The 15,920-nt window shown below is 41.5% G+C and overlaps 3 protein-coding genes across 11 annotated transcripts in view; 2 read left to right on the forward strand and 1 right to left on the reverse strand.

Moving 5' to 3' along the window:
- Window positions 1-51: 51 nt before the first annotated feature.
- On the forward strand, window positions 52-3,593 carry PNRC2 (proline rich nuclear receptor coactivator 2). 4 transcript variants are annotated; one of them, XM_015883352.2, is made up of 3 exons: window positions 52-181; window positions 442-647; window positions 1,340-3,593. In XM_015883352.2, exon 3 carries the CDS (start codon window positions 1,358-1,360, stop codon window positions 1,781-1,783), a length of 426 nt encoding a protein of 141 aa, XP_015738838.1. In that variant the 5' UTR covers window positions 52-181; window positions 442-647; window positions 1,340-1,357; the 3' UTR covers window positions 1,784-3,593. The 4 variants fall into 4 exon arrangements, with proteins under 4 accessions (XP_015738838.1, XP_015738840.1, XP_015738839.1 ...); XM_015883354.2 differs by having other exon boundaries at window positions 81-162; XM_015883353.2 differs by having other exon boundaries at window positions 130-181; window positions 384-647.
- A 384-nt stretch (window positions 3,594-3,977) lies between these two features.
- On the reverse strand, window positions 3,978-14,516 carry SRSF10 (serine and arginine rich splicing factor 10). Of its 6 annotated transcripts, XM_015883347.2 has the most exons (7): window positions 14,229-14,516; window positions 12,432-12,536; window positions 10,696-10,799; window positions 8,869-9,031; window positions 8,522-8,575; window positions 8,243-8,344; window positions 3,978-5,191 (listed from the first exon to the last, which is right to left on the reverse strand). In XM_015883347.2, the coding sequence occupies exons 1-7, from the start codon at window positions 14,291-14,293 to the stop codon at window positions 5,173-5,175; spliced, it is 612 nt and encodes a 203-aa protein (XP_015738833.1). In that variant the 5' UTR covers window positions 14,294-14,516; the 3' UTR covers window positions 3,978-5,172. The 6 variants fall into 6 exon arrangements, with proteins under 6 accessions (XP_015738833.1, XP_015738835.1, XP_015738834.1 ...); XM_015883349.2 differs by lacking the exon at window positions 8,243-8,344 and having other exon boundaries at window positions 8,522-8,572; XM_015883348.2 differs by lacking the exon at window positions 8,243-8,344.
- The window catches only part of GRHL3 (grainyhead like transcription factor 3), an 80,851-nt gene continuing 79,430 nt past the window's right edge, over window positions 14,500-15,920 (forward strand). Inside the window, exon 1 of the mRNA XM_032448953.1 lies at window positions 14,500-15,623. The gene's annotated coding sequence lies outside the window, so the exon portion shown is untranslated. The remainder of the gene's footprint in view (window positions 15,624-15,920) is intronic.

Below are 15,920 nucleotides of genomic sequence, written 5' to 3' on the forward strand. Positions count from 1 at the left end.
GGGGAAACTTGCCTCTCATTGGCTGCGGGGAGTACGCAGCGCGCTCCTATTGGCTGGAGAGCGGCGACTTGGGAGAAGGGAGAGGGGGAGAGGTTATAAAAGGCGACGGGAGCGGCCGCCATTTTGTGTGGGGCCGGGGACGCGGCGGGGCGGGACGTGACGGTACCGAGCGGCGGGTCGGGTCGGTTCGGACGGGCCTGAGTGTGTGTGTGTGTCTGTGTGTGTGTGTCTGTGTTGTGTGTGTGTGTACGGAGCGGACAGCAGTCGGTAAAGGCGGGGCGCTGCGGTTGGGCCGGGTGCCGCCATGTTGTGCTCGTGACGCCATTGTTGGGGTCGGGGCGTGGATCTGTGTGAATTCCATCGTTTCTAACGTTCTTTTGTAGCTCCAAACTTGAAGGGGAAAAGTTGTTCCCCGTGTCTGACTCCAGACTCTTCCTGCAGCTGTGACTTCTCCCCTTGGAGTTTAGTGCCGAGAAGCTGATGTTGGCTTCGGCTGCCTGGCTGAATACGGCGGATCGGCCCATGAAAACCTGCGCCCGGAGCCAAAGGAAGGAGAGCAGCGAAAGGCAGCACCTGCTATTGCAGGCTTGGAAGCAAGAAAGGGGGCGAGGATTGGAGAGCGTGGAGTCGGAAACGGCCACTGAGAGGTAACTGAGATGTGCAGGGATGGGATGGTTCAGGGGACACAGCCGTGACAGCGCCTGGCTTTTCTTTCAGGTCCACTTACAAACGGCTGCTTCACACTTGAACGTTTTCAGTTCAGTTGTGGTTTTTAACTCGTGTCCCACAGCTGTGCTCACATCTGTGCTGCTTCCTCATCTCCTGCCAGAAAAATCTGCTCTGGAACGTATCTCATGCCTACATTGCCTTCACTGACTGTACCTGCTTAGGAATATCAGCAGTTAAAAGTAGTATTTGTTAGACTGGGGCATGCCTTTATCCGTGCAGATTTCTCTCTAAGTATAACATAGGCTTGGTTTAAATGTCTTCAGTGTTAACCCTTTCATTTGACGTTGTTTTGTGAACAGTGCACCTTTCACATTTTCCTAGTGCAGTTTGTGGAGGGAATTAGTGGCACGTCCAGTGGTTGGGCTGTGCAGAGGAGCAGCTTTTTCATCAATAGGTAGACAGAGCTGTGTATTGATGAAGGACTGGTCTGTATCCAGTTCCTGAAGGATGGATCAGTGCACGATGACCAGCAGATCAGCCATTAGCAGCAGAATTGTTAAGCCATTTTAGAGGGAGTATCTGCCACTAGGAAGACACATTGCACTGTAGTTCAGTTTTCCTGGGTTTAAAAAAGGAAAAGAAAAATACAAACTTTTCCCTTTCTTTACAGGTGACATTTAACTTGAAAATGGGTGGCGGAGAGAGGTTCAGCATTCCAGTTCCCCAGTCTAGAAATATTACCAAGAACCATCAACAACTTAAAAACAGGCAGAAGAATAAAGACCAGAATTCACAGATGAAGAAAACCTGTATGAAGAAAGAAAGAGGACATGGATGCAACTCCTTGTCTGGTGCATGGCAGGCCATGCAGAAGGCAGGAAAGAACAACATTCATTTCCCCTGTAATCAAAATTGGAGTCCTGATCTGTCAAACCGTAACCTATTTTTCTCACCTCAGACCAATCAGAACTATGCAGGAGCAAAGTTTAGTGAACCACCCTCACCAAGTGTTCTTCCCAAGCCACCAAGCCACTGGGTGCCTGTTTCTTTTAAACCTTCTGATAAAGAAATAATGACATTTCAGCTTAAAACATTGCTAAAAGTCCAGGCTTGAGATGGAACTTTAAATGATAAAAGATTTATCAATTAGTTATTTGAATTTACAGGCTCCAACTTTGAGACTAGCTATTCAGAAGTGCAGATGCACGGGTAACAGGACTAAATGTTCTTGCTGCATGTAGTTGGAAGAGAAGGAGGCAGGTAGGGACGCTTACATTCCCAATGTTTTACCTCAAAAGTTGTGTGCTTTCTTGATTTTGCTATTACATTAATTTGATTAAATCCTAGACTGTCACCATTTACTGTAAGAGTTAATGGGACTGTCCCTAAAAATTGGAATTGAGAGTCCTTGTTAATGGCATTGGAAGGCCAACTTTTGCTGAACTTGATGCAGCATTAACTGGAAAAAACAAACACTCTGCAAGCTTTAATGAGGTGCTCTGCCTTTGCCTTTTCACCTTTTATCAGATTTTCTAGTTAAAACTCTTCTGAGCAGCAATTCCTAGTGAAAATGCAAAGAGGATTTGTTTTTTTTCAGACCTTTGAGATCTGACACTCAAGCTTGTGACTAAAATTTAGTTTTAAGAAACATTTCTACATGTTCTTGAAAAAAGGTGGAAGAACACAGTAAAGAAGTCTGTATCTCCAGCTCCAGCAGTATTTCATTGCAACCTCAACAAATTAGACTGCCAGTTAATGACACGTTTTGCATTGCCAGGTGACTGCCAGAAATTCCCCAAATTCTTTGTATTCTGATGCACTGATAAGTTCTAAATTCTTTTTTTTTTCCTGTTTTGTATAATTTTGTAATTGTGAGAAAGCTGGAGAGTAGTTACTTATAACTTTAAATTGGTTACTCTACAATTACTTTAAGTTACAGTATCTTATGTAGGTATATGATGTTTTCATAGGGAAAAGAGAGCCATGTAAATAAGTGTAATACTTTGTAGCATATGTAAATTTATGCTGGACTTTCCTGCATAGAGGTATTTTTAGAACAAAAGTGGTAAATGGAAGGTGGCCATGCTGAGTACGTGGCCTGATCTAAAAGAAAAGAATTATTTTGTTAAACACAAAAGGACATTTATAGATGTAGCCTTGGACTTAATATACAGTGAATGTGTACATTTTATGTGGTCATGGGATGATTTTTAAATAAATGCAGTGCAAAAGATAATTATTTAGAATTTTGTAGTGAAATCTTGAAGAGTGCTTAAGTTTAAGATACTTCTGCTCTGGATGTCGTGCTGATAATCACCTTGGATGTATCGCAACACCAAGAACAGAGTCTGATGACACTGAAGTATTGTTAAAATGTTTGTTTCTAAAATGAATCAATGCTACGTTTTGTCCCATATTTACTAAAATTTGCGGAGCTCAGCAATCGGGGCAGTTGTCAACATGTTGATTTCTGTGCTGTCACAGTTCAGCTGCTCCTGTAGCATAAACAACTGGACTGTAATAGTTAGTCTGAAGTTATGCAAAAATCCAGTAACTGAAAAAGTGGTTTAACTTGAAAGGGAATTTTGCTGATTTATGGAATGTGACTTTAAATGTTTTTCTGTGCATTCAAATGCAGTGGTAGCTGGTTGAATGCTAATGTGATGGAATTGGCTGTCTTTAAACTCAAGTCTTTTTGATCTGGACCTTTCCCAGTGTAAGAGCTGTACCCCAGTTATAATTGTGTGTACTCTTTTCAAATTGTCATTTACTGCATGTGTGCAAATTGGAAGTGAAAAAAAAAATAAACTAAACTTCCCCTTCCTCCCCTCCCCCCAAACGTTTTATTTTAAGATGGTAGTGGAAAAGTGGGATGGCATCCTTTGTATGGAGTTCTATAAAGTAGTGACATTTTCAAATACCAATTAACTTAGCGAATGCTGCCATTTGTATGTATGTTCTTTATGTCTCTTGAGGCTACAGATGTCCGAGGAACCTGGAAGTTACTTAACAGTGAAGGTTGTTTTTATTGAATGATAGACTTCTCATTCATGTCTTGCCCGTGATTTATGAACACAGAGCTCAAGAACTAATTCCAGTGGAATTAAGAAAAACTGTCAAGCTGTGCTCCAGAAAGCTGGGCTCACAAGCAAGACAGCTCAGTCTGAGCAGATGCAGCTCAGGTTTAGCTGGGTAGAGCTGCACTCATGCTAGAGCTAGAGGGGAAACATCCTTAATTATTTCAGTGCTTGGTGATCAATTTGCAACAGACTACAGCTGTATTAATTAAGTCAGAAGGTGCTCTCAAGTTGTAGTCAAAACTTGTACATTTTATTCCCAATTCACAGGGTTATTTGCACAGATGGAACACAAAACTCAAGAAGAAAGGATGTGTATGAATAAAACATTAGCATCTTTTGATCAAACACACTACAGGGTACATTATTTTCCCTTCCTATTATAGTCTCATCAGTAAGAGCATCTCTAGACAATTATTATAGCAATGGACTACAGACTTTTTAAGCATGTTACAAGATAAATGGAGAAAAACAGCAAATATTAATGGGTGATTATGTCCTAAAAATGTGTAATTTTTTTTTTCCTTTGTACTTGAAACAGTCATCTGCAACATTCCTGCCAAAAATCATACAGCAGTGCTGCAGCATTTATCAACCCAGTTGGCCTCTGAATGTACTCCAAGCTGGTACCCCAGGCTAAACATTAAGAAAAAAAAAAAGCTCTTCCCAAGAGCAGAGTTTAAAATAACATTTAAGTTGAAAATTTCCACTTTGAAGAAAGCCATTATACTGCACATTGAAACATATTTAAGACATAGAAAGGATAACATTTAGCTTTCAGAGACCAGTCTGCCATAGTCCCTAGTTTGAACACCCAGCTACTTAGCCACTAAGATTTTTAATTATCAGTCGGGTGCATGGACTTTTAGTGAAAAAGAAGTTCCAATAGAGCCTTCTATTACTGCTGAGATAAATCAATATTCTGCAAATATTTTGGAGCACAGCCGTTACTTTCAGCAGAATTTTACATACTACTTCAATTCTACAAATTTTGCAGGAATGACAAAATCTAGTTTACCACAGAGAAACATAATTCCCACCATTCTCAAGACTCCAAAAGAAAGATGCTTATACATGATCTTTTGTAGCCTGCATGTTCTTGCATTCCAGCTGTGCATAACCTGCAGGTAGCTTGCATGAGACAGGCTACTGTGTGGTTTTTTTTTGAGCAGGAATAGGATGCCTGCATCAAGGAAGGGAGATGTTATCTAGATGGGCTGTGGCTTGACTTGCATGAATGCGTAAACATTCCCTGCCCTTTTGGCCACATCCTGCTAACTCGTCCCCAACTGAAAGGCCCACAGAACAGCTTCTTCACAATTTTTCCATGGGAGCAAGAACTAGGACAACATCTTTATTCATGCACTCTTGAAACATCGTGGGTTTGTGTTCGGCTTTTCTGGCTTGTTCATATACACAAGTCAAGTCAAAGTTTAGTCCTACCTCTGGGAGAGAAAGAAAGAACCATCAGAACTGTCAGATACTGCATTATACTTGCAATGAATTGGATTTTCAAAACAAAAAAATTAAACTGTGCTATATACAAATGTTGAGGCACACAATATAAGGACATGCTGACACAATTATTAAGGTATGTCACTATCACTCTTTCAACACAAATTAGAAACAGCCTGGACTACAAAGATGTTCTCCCTCCCTGAAGTTGTAGCTGTAGTTCTGGCTGGGCTAATGTGAGCTGTAGGTGCAGCAATCCTCTGCAGGCTGCTGATTAAAACATAACCGCACGCTCCCAACAGAACAGTGCACCACTTAAACAGAATTTTAGTTCTGAAGAGCATATTCATTTATAGAAGCTTAAGAAGTGTGTTTTCTGCTGTTGCAAGCCATTTCTATGCACAACTACAATATTCACAGCTCAGTGACTGTTAAGCCCACTCTTACACTTCCTAAGCATTCAAGTGATTCTCAGAATAGTTTTTATTCAGTGGTTGACAAAGGACCAGTTGTATGTACCACAGGCGCCAGGAGGCAGTGTGAATTCTAAGCATCAATGTTGCTACAGAACCACTGCTGGCATTTCTTTAATATAACAAATGTAAAACAATGAGCCACTGCAAGAAATTTATTTATATGGGAAACTCCAGTCACTGATTTTCAGTTGTTCATAACCTGACTAATATCTGAATTAAAACCATAGGGGTGTCTGTCCAGTGATAATGAGAGTTAACTGAAATGTCAACATATTAGACTAAAACATACGCTTATCATTCTTATTTCATTTAGTACCCCTTTAAAAATAGAAAATGATATTTATTCAGGCAACAAATGATAAATTCCTGACTTTACTGAAATACTATAGTAAGGATTTTACTCCATAAGGGATGCACAGCTCTGTTCCTGGCCATGCCTTGGAGTCAAATTCTAAAGCTACAATAATTCCAGTGGATCAGTATTTCCTTCATTTTTTTTTTTATTACAGCATGTTTGCTAAATTTACAGCAAGCAGAAAATAAGCTGGGTCTTTAGTTATTTTGATCAAAACATTGATGTTTTAAATGTAGTACACAATATTTGTTAAAAAGAACATATAAAAATACCTTTTTAGAAGCCTCTATAAGAAAGGAAATACAAAGTTTAATCCCACAACTTTCCTCTGCTAGAGCTGCACACTACTGCTACAGTTTTAAATAGACTTTATGCTGTTTTTAAACTATACATCCAGGAAAGTCTACAAAACTAAAGGAACGTGCATATAAATGATTGCATAGCAGAACATGAACATTAACTGCAAACAGTAAAGAAAATAGTTAGAAATACTACAAACGTACTAAGGTTCCTAGAATCAATCCCCTAAGCACGTTCTGCCACTAACATTTAAAAGCCATTTGCATTTCTTGAAAGGCCCCGCTGAAAACACTGAAACCAAACCCTAAAACATTTCTCTAAAAATCATCTGTTTGAAATCTGTGTCTTCATACACTGCTACACGAGCACCGGGTGTTTGCTGCTGGCTTTTTGAGATAAAGGAAAAAAAACAAAACAATGCCAAAAGCCATTTTCATAACAAAATATCTTGTCTTCTTCTAGAGAAATACTGTTAAGATTACACACTGGTTTTGTAATTTTTCACATTCAATTTACTAAATGTACTGTATTAGTGAAACTAAATAACTAGAATGCAGCTCTTGTTCATATCCAACTTTAAACGCTTGTTCTTAAGTAAAATGAAATTTTGTAACTAAACCACTATCCATTCAGAGGAAGAAGTGATTCAGACTTGCTTCTCTAGACACTTCAGTGTATAAAAGCAAGCCTTTTTTTACTCAAGAAGAGAGATGGCTGCAGTTTTATACCTATGAATACACCAACTAACCACAGGAGTCATTGGCATAAAAGTTGAGTTCTTATATACTGTACACACACAACTCAAAACAATCTACTTGTATCTAACAGCAGAAAAACTAAGCAATTTCATGGTTAACTGCTCACTAAAATGTAGAATAGATACAAAAACTGCGTAAAATGTACACACAACCTAGTATTTAGTTGCTCTGTCATTTTCTGGAATCTGAATTTAATTTTCCATTTCAAGGTGTCCCCTCCCCCCTCACACGTTTCGTATTAGCAGCCAGGCCAAGAGCAGCGAGGCCTCTTTCCTGACAAGTCACAACACTGCACAACCTCAGTCTGAGCTTCCAAGCCCAACTGTCTCTCCGTGCAGTAACTGCAGCAGCACCATCTCTCCAGATGGCAGAGGAATTTCAAACACCTCTCTCCACAGAGCTCCATTTAACAACCTACTTGTCATTGGGCATGGCAAATACAGAAACCTGCCTTTGAACAACGGAGACATAGAATTACCAGTCTGCATTTCACAGCAGTCAGTGTTGCACTACAGCTGTCCAGTTTTCCATTTTACCACGTTTAGCATTAAAGAACACGTTAAACAGTTGGTTTAACTGTTCAGTACAAACTGGTATCAATTGCTATGGGCATGACATTTTCAACAAGACAATGTTGCAAATTACGACCAATCAAGTCATCACCAATATCTAAGCATTAAAAATGCAAATCTTTACAAAAATATACATTGAGACACCACAATCAATTCAGTAGCTGCCCATAACACGTAACCAAGAGAACATTCTCTCTCTCTCTCCCTCTGTTTCAGTGGCTGCTCCACACTGTTTTAAATTTTAACCATTGTCTGCTACAGGGAAAACTGACAAAGAAAAGATTTTTTTTTAGCACTGTTGCAACATCATATTCCTGATAATTTAAGTAAACTGAACTGTGTGTAAATGAATCTTACATGCCTAAAGCCAACATGGATTCACTATTAGTGGCCACTGGACTTGGGACTAGTCCAAGACCTGGATCTGGATTTTGATCTAGATCTAGAAAGTGATCTTGACTGTGATTTGGATCTAGCTGGTTCTTTTTTTCTCGACTCCTTTTCATATCTTGAGCTGGACTTATAGTGTGTTTTAGAATCTGTTTTAGAAGTGCCTCTAGATTTGGTGTGAGATGCAGACCTAGACCGTGATTTAGCCTTCATTTCTTTCTTGGGCTGTGACTTGGATCGTGATCTTGAATTGGACTTAGATCTTGAAAAAGATCGATTGCGGTGTTTGAACCTATCAGAATAAAGGGGAGAGAGGAGATTTGAATGTAAAATCACTATTCTTAGACATCTAAGTACATTAAAAATTGTATACCATTTTTGCAGGAGAATTTTTTTTTTTTTTTTAAACCTACAGTTAGGGAATACAGTGATCTAGTTTTTAATGTAAAAAATGTAAGAATTACTTTACCTATCATTGTCCGAATGGCTTCTGCTACGACGAGGTCTTCCAGTAGGTCTACTGCTAGAAGGGTACATCAGAAAAAGTAAACGGTGACAAATACCCATGTATGTAAACAAGTGATCAATAGTTGTTTTTTTTTGTATTAAAAAAAACAAAACATGCATTTGCTTTTTAGTTATCTTTTGATGAATCATAAAGTCATTTCACTCAGTGTCTGATTTGATGCAGCATGCAATCACATCACTTCCACAAGACATTTCAAAAAACGAAAATTCAAAATTTTTAATAATTAAGTAGCCAGTGTGGTGTTTTTGCTCCAAGACACTGCCGTGATGTTGAAGCACTACACTTACTTTCTGGGACTATATGATCTTCTATAGCTGTAATCAAAAGAGCGACTTCTAGATCGTCTCCTTTCATAACTCCGACTTCGAGATCGCCTGTATCTGTCATAATCATCATAACGAGAAGAACTGTACAGGTTTCTCCCCTCCTTGGCTTTCATTTGATTTGGTGCTGGGGAAAAAAAAAGCCATATCTAACATATAAAATTTTTTAAAAAGTACCCTACCTTCCTCTTAGTGACAGCACTACTGCTACCCATGTACTTGACATTTAGTAAAAGACCTAGTAGTGATTCACTTATGAAAAGGAAAGGAAAAAGAAAGAGGAGAGAGGTTGCAGTAAGCCACTTGCATTTTGCCGCTTTAAATGCTGGACAAAAGCATTGTTGCCCTGTGAGTAATATCAATCCAGAAAGAAAGCAAACAAACCCAAAAAACAACCCCCACACCACCAAAACAACCCAGAGGAAGACAGAGAAAAAAACATCACAAGCAGTAACTACACTGGAATGCTTCAGAGAGCCAGGAACACAGAATTGGTTCTGTAATGCCATTTCAGGCTGCCTGAAAAACTGAACCTGTAAGACATCCCAGCAGTGCTGAATTTACCTAAGAAACAGCAGCTAACAGTGCATTAATTAAACACAGTACCATGCATTAAACCTGATCCATAGTCTTAATTATTAAAAGTCAGCTTATACAGAAGCTGCAGTGGATGATGCCACACAGAGAAGTTTGATTCTACAAGTATCCCTCTCTCCTATATAACAGTGCACATTCACTCTGTAACTTTAATATTAAATTAATTAGATAGAATGAATGAAATTAGAAGTTTTATGTTTTAACAACAAAAAAAAGCAGAGCTATCTTTCTTTTGTATTAAATCCCATTTTCATTCAAATGCGGAGGCCACAGTCCAGGGATTTTAAATGTACCATGCTGTACAGACCACTCCGTGCATTAACAGCTACCACCTTCATGAGTTAACTGCTCTTATTGACAACACTAAAGTAGAAGAATTTTTTTTTGTCGTTCAGAAACTTAAAAGAAATCTCAGTGTTTACATACAGGACAGATGCTTGTTGTGCAGAGTACATCATTTCCATTGAGTCCAGGAGAAGCCAAATGTGCATGTTTCAAGAGCTACTTTGATAGTTTTAATTGAAAAATCTTTAAAGCACTTTTATTAACAAGCTGCACGTGAATATTATAATTCTGTTCTATTTGAATAGGTAGGCATGTCTTGTACTCCTCAAAAGCATCTTTTTTTTAATATATGATATCTGTATCTATTTATATATTGAGAGTTCATTCATGAGTAACACATAGAAACTCCCTAACAGCCATTTCTTCAGCAAACAAGACTTATGTTCCAAGATGAAACAAGATGCCTTGAAATGAATTTTCCTGAAACCAAATGAAAATGAAGATGTTACCTCAATCCTGGAAACTGGACCACACTGGGAAATGTCAACAAAGAATCAAGAACACACTTCAGCATAATAGAAACATTGCAGTGCTTTAAAATCAGGTAATTTGTGAAATTTTTGAGAGTGTGTTCCTGAAAAAAAAAATAGCTGGACAGCCGCACAGTGAGTTAAGTACATTCAGCCAGTAGCAAGAATTAGATTGCAGGCACTGTTACACTTAGCTAGCTGTTTTTAATTAGCCAAAATACATTAATAACGTGTCTTCAATCCCAACCATCCTTCAATAAAAGGAAAGAAACCACAACCACGTACTATTTGTATATCAGTAATAATGTACCACAACAATGAATAACAGGTGCAGTGTCACCCAGCTCTGATGGATAAGTCACACCCATGGAGCACTTACTCTTCCGATCGCCCTGTGCAAACTGGATTTCTATCTGCCGACCACAGATCCACTTTCGGTCCAAATTATGGAGAGCATCTTCTGCATCGCGGACGTCTTCAAATGTGGGGAGTGTTAAGGTACTTGAGAGCGTGAGTCATTTACACATTTGGTATTGAAAAGAAAGCAGTTATTTTCTAGCCTTACAAGCCATTATTTCTGGATGTTTTGGTCACACTGGCATGTACTGCAGCTTTTAAAAAAAATATATATATTTATTTTTTTTAAATTAACCACCAACTATCTGAGACTCCCTATAATAAAACTAAAAACTCACAACACAGCCATGAACTTACCAATTAGCAAGCAATTGCTATGCAATACCCCAGTGTTCTTCTTCTTCCACTTGTAAGGAAGAAAACTGCACCCTTTTCAAAAATTTTTTTGATAATTGATAAAAAAAATGATTTTTTTTAATATTTGTTAACGGTGATGCAAATCTGCATTACACTGACTTTACTGAAAAGCAATCTTAGTTCTCAAGTTGCTCGGCACACAAACAATAGAAATCAATATTTGTCTATTAATTATAAAATTGGGATGAAACCCCTGCACTACCAATGTTCAGGAACAGAATAATCACTAATTTTTCTCTGTGGGATTGATTGCTGCTTTAACTCGCACACCTTCTGGCTATGGGGCAAAGAGCCAGTTGCCTTTCTTCTCACAGTAACTCAGTTCAGCAGCATCTATGCAGAAAATAAACTATCAAGTAGTAGGTGTAAGTATCTCCATTACCAAAGAATGAATGCACTTTCGTTCCAGACCACAGTTATGACAGCACTCACAATGTAACAGGTTTTGTCAATGGACTAAACCAGCATCATTCATCAAATTACTGCTCACATGACAAACAGAAGAAAAACTGTTACTCTGTAGGATACATCGGGTATGACTCCTTTAAGCTTGGCCACCATTCAACTTCATCTTGACCTTTAACTCTTTAAGGGCTTGTCAGAAGGACTTGTCATGAGATGCTTGGCCAAAAATGACAGATGGCTTTATCTTTTACTTTGAAAAACAACCTTTTCCCCCTTTTGCAGATAAAGCGAAGCTTTGTCTCCCATTATGGCTTGTCCTTCTTCCAGCTTTTCTTTATTTTTTCTTTTCCCAAACTGTCCCTTCTCTTCAAGCCTGATCCTTAAGAGGTCTTTGGCTTGTCTACTTGCCTCAATTCTTGAACTCTACTCTAAAGGTTCTTTCATGCTTTCTCTTTGGGGTCGCCATTACTGTACAGCTCTACATTCTGAGGCAACAACAGAGGACAGTAAATTAGGGGACAATATTAAAGAAAGTTCACCTCATTTTTTATACAATCTGCTTTTGATCAAGTGATTCCAGTTCCCATTTGTTAAATTAACAATAAAAACTAGCCACAATTTGCTAAGCGCAAGTTTACTTACGTACCAGTTATAATAGCAACCTGGTAGACAATTCTGAGTCATTTCAATCACATAACATCAATTTCAGTGACATAAGTAAGTTTATATATTACTGGGCTTGATTTAAGTTTTGCAAAAAGGCAAAGAAAATTTGAGAAAAGTTAATCTTAAAAAAATAACGACACACATATAAGACACTTATCAGATACAACACAAAAGTAAACCGCTTTGTCACGTAGATATGTTACCTCTTACACAAACTTGAATTTCAAACTTCAACACCCCTCACTAATCAGCCATCTGAAGAAAGGATATTGAACATAAGCAAATCCTCTGGGACGACGAGTGTAGAAGTCAAGTGGAACGTATACATCAACTATAGGCCCATAACGACCAAACTCACGGCGCAAGTCTTCAGACCTAGAATACCACAAACATCTTACATGTTTTCTCACTATTTAAGGCATTATATAGATAGATATATAGATATATCTATATCTACAGTCACTCATCTTTTTGGATGGTATAAGATGCACGTAGCAATATAATTTTGGGGGAAGCATATGAGCTGTTAGCAACACACCAGGCTTCCCAACAACACACCAAGGTTCAGGATGCTTAGGATCACCTCGGTGTTTTAAAACCAGCGCTCAGTACAGCAAACAGAGACAAGAAGTGACACACAGTAGCCAAGCCAATTCAGTGCAAAGGTGGGCAGAAAATGGAAAAAAAAAAAAGAAAGAAAAAAAAAAGGAATTTAACAATTATCATCATATTAACGATTAACATTGATTCTACAAAGTGTAAACATGAACTATAATATCCAAAGGAAAAACACAAGAATGATTTCATCACCCATACTGACTCCTATAGAATAATCAATACTTACAGCCACATCAAAGAACAAAACCGGAGTGAGAAACCATTCATGCCCTGAGGTCAGCTGCTCCAAAGATGTGGCTTTAGAGCAGAACTGTTCAACACATCGGTGACAACACTTGAAGTAAGTGCTGCCTCCTCAACAGAGGAACTTCTCTACGTTTATTTTCTGGTGTCATTTTAGGACAACAGGGAAACATTCACGTCACATAAGCACAATACTACATCAAAGAGTTACTGATGCTTATTCCTCTTTCTCATTTGTTGGGAAAATATCTACGCTGTACATTATCAATGACAGTAGATGGCAATTATAACAACCAGCTTCAAGGTCTCACAATGGAACTATGTCTAAGAGGAACATTCCGTGTAACTGAAAACTTAAAAGGGAGCATTGTCAGTTAAAAACAAAGTTTGAAAATAAGCCTTCGTCCGTGACTTCTAGAAGAAAGTGATCTGCAGGCAAAGAAGAAAGAAAACCCGTGCAAGAATCGCTTTTAATTTGAAGCTACTTACATTCTTTATGGTAATAAGGTTCCTAATTCATTCAGCCATGCCTACGCCACTGTTTACTGAGCACCTTTTGTGCAGCCATTCGGGCACCGCGTCTGAGAGCTCAGGCTGGTGATTTACACAGCCAGAACTCGCAGCGACCGCCACAACCAACCGCACCGGCAACAGAGCGACCGCTGCGGAACGGAACGTACAACACAAACACTCCGACAGCCACGTGCAACACGTTTCTTGTAGTTCTCTGTCTCATTGCTAAAGTCCCTCCGTTCAGCCCCTGCGCCGCCGTTTAAGTTTTGCTACAACGTAATGATTACGGAGAAAAGCGTTTTCTTTCTCTCCCGTCGCTGAGCGCCACCGGAGGCCGCGTTCCGTTATCAACCGGCCGGAACGCTCCCGGTTACCGCAGTAACGGGCCGAACCGCGCGGGGTTGCGGCACACCCAGCGGGCGGCCCCGCCGTGCCCTCGGGCGGCAGCTCCGATCCGTTTCCAGCCCGCAGATCCCGGCGGCCGCGGGCAGAGCCCCCCCCGCGCCCCCCCCGCATCCCGGCTCACGGAGCGCCCAGCTTTGTTCTCAGGGCGCCGGGAGCCGATTCCCGCACGGCGGGAGGGCGCGGGCAGCGGCCGCGGGAACGGGGCGGGCGGTCCGGCCTCGCACGGCCTAGCGAGCCCGCCAAAGCCTGCGCAGCCCCCGCGCCGCGCTGGCGCCCGCTCCGACTCACCGGGTGTCGTCGGCCACGTTCCGCACGAAGAGAGACGTGTTGGGAGGGCGCAGGTAGCGCGACATGGCGGCGGCGCGAGGGGCGGCGAGCGGCGGGGCCGGGCGCGGGGGGAACCGAGGCTGAGGAGACCCTCCGAGCTGCACGCAGCGCCACCGCCGCCCGCCCGCCGCCTCTCGCGAGACTTCCCGCGGGGCTTCCGGCGAGAGTTCCGCGCGAACTGAACCGCGCGCAGAAAGAACCAACGGCGCCAAAACCCGCGCAGCCCTCGCTGCGCATGCGCCTTCGGCAGCGCCGCTCCCGCCTGGAGTCTCCGCGCATGCGCTCTGCTCCGCTCTAGGGCGGGTTGGCTTTTCCCGCCCAAAGATCGTGAGGCGCGCGCTGCTCCTCGTGCGCTGCTGAGGAGCTGAGGGAGCTGAGGGGGCTGAGGGAGCTGAGGGGGCTGAGGGGGCTGAGGGAGCCGCGTGCGCGGGATCCTTGAGCGGAGGCGAGTGGTAGTTGTTCAGTGAAGCTGTTGTGTGGCTAGAGCAATACTGCAGGTAGTTCCGTGGTTGATACTAAATGGGCGCTGTGCCGATAAACTGTAGTTCTTCGGCTGAATTCGTTCCCTCAGGCACCATGAAGGGCTGCGTTGCGTCCTTTCAGGCCCACAGACAGAAGGCGCAGCCTGCCGCTCCTGCTTGCCACAGGCTGCGTTTGTTAAAGAACATGGAGCCAGGAGAGCGTTAGAGACCAGAGTGAGGTGGGAGCGTGTGACAGAACATCTGTGAGAAAGCAGGAGAAATTCCTATTGCAGACACGTGAGGAAGCAGTGGAACCAGCAGAGTGTAGAGTGTTGAAGGGCAGGAACACCTGCTGCAAGGATTATCCCGTCAGAGCCCATAGGACTGCACGTGAGCAGTTGGAACAAATAGCAATAACATCCAGATTGTCGTGAAGTCCTGTGCAGGTGGCTGCATGGAAGGGGGTCGGTACCACAGCACAGTGATAGGATGGAGCTCACAATCCGGCCGCAGTCATCAGGTTTGGGCCGCTTCACCTCCAGAGCCGTGCTGAGGGTTTTCCCTCATCCTTGGTGTCCCGAGGCAGAGGAGTGTTGGACTGGCAGGATGGGCACATTTGCTGGAATTGTGATGTCCTGATAATAATTTTTCTTTGGTGCCTTCAAACTAAGATGACATCGCTTTACATTCCATATGTGAATTAATGTGCCTTTACTCTGTGGCATTTTCAACCTGCGATGTATCTGCTGCCTGGAAGGCAGTGCCCCCTGCTGTACCTGCAGTCCTGTACTGAGCCTGAACTTTGGTGAGGAGCTATAACTGCAGGAGAACATTTTCAAGTGTGCGGAGAATGTCAGAATAGTCCATGAACACCACTAAGACCTTTATTCTAAAGGTAAGCAAGACTTTTATTTTAACAGCAAACACACGTATATGCATAAGCAAAGAATTGTGGTTTTGTAACTTCAGAAGTGTTCTGTCCAGTGATCTGATTGAGTTGAAGTCATTCAGGAATAAACCTGATGCGTCTCTGATTTTGTATCCTACAACTTACTGCATTTGATCGTTGGAGATCATTGTTCTGCAGGTGTGCTGTTGGAAAACCCTGTTGTGTTGTCATATGTTGCTGTGTAGTTAGCAGCAGTTACACTGTAGTTTCCAAATGGAAACGTGCCCTACTCTTAGTGGCCTC

Source organism: Coturnix japonica, chromosome 23 (genome assembly GCF_001577835.2).
Source record: "Coturnix japonica isolate 7356 chromosome 23, Coturnix japonica 2.1, whole genome shotgun sequence".
Classification (NCBI taxonomy): Eukaryota; Metazoa; Chordata; class Aves; order Galliformes; family Phasianidae; genus Coturnix; species Coturnix japonica.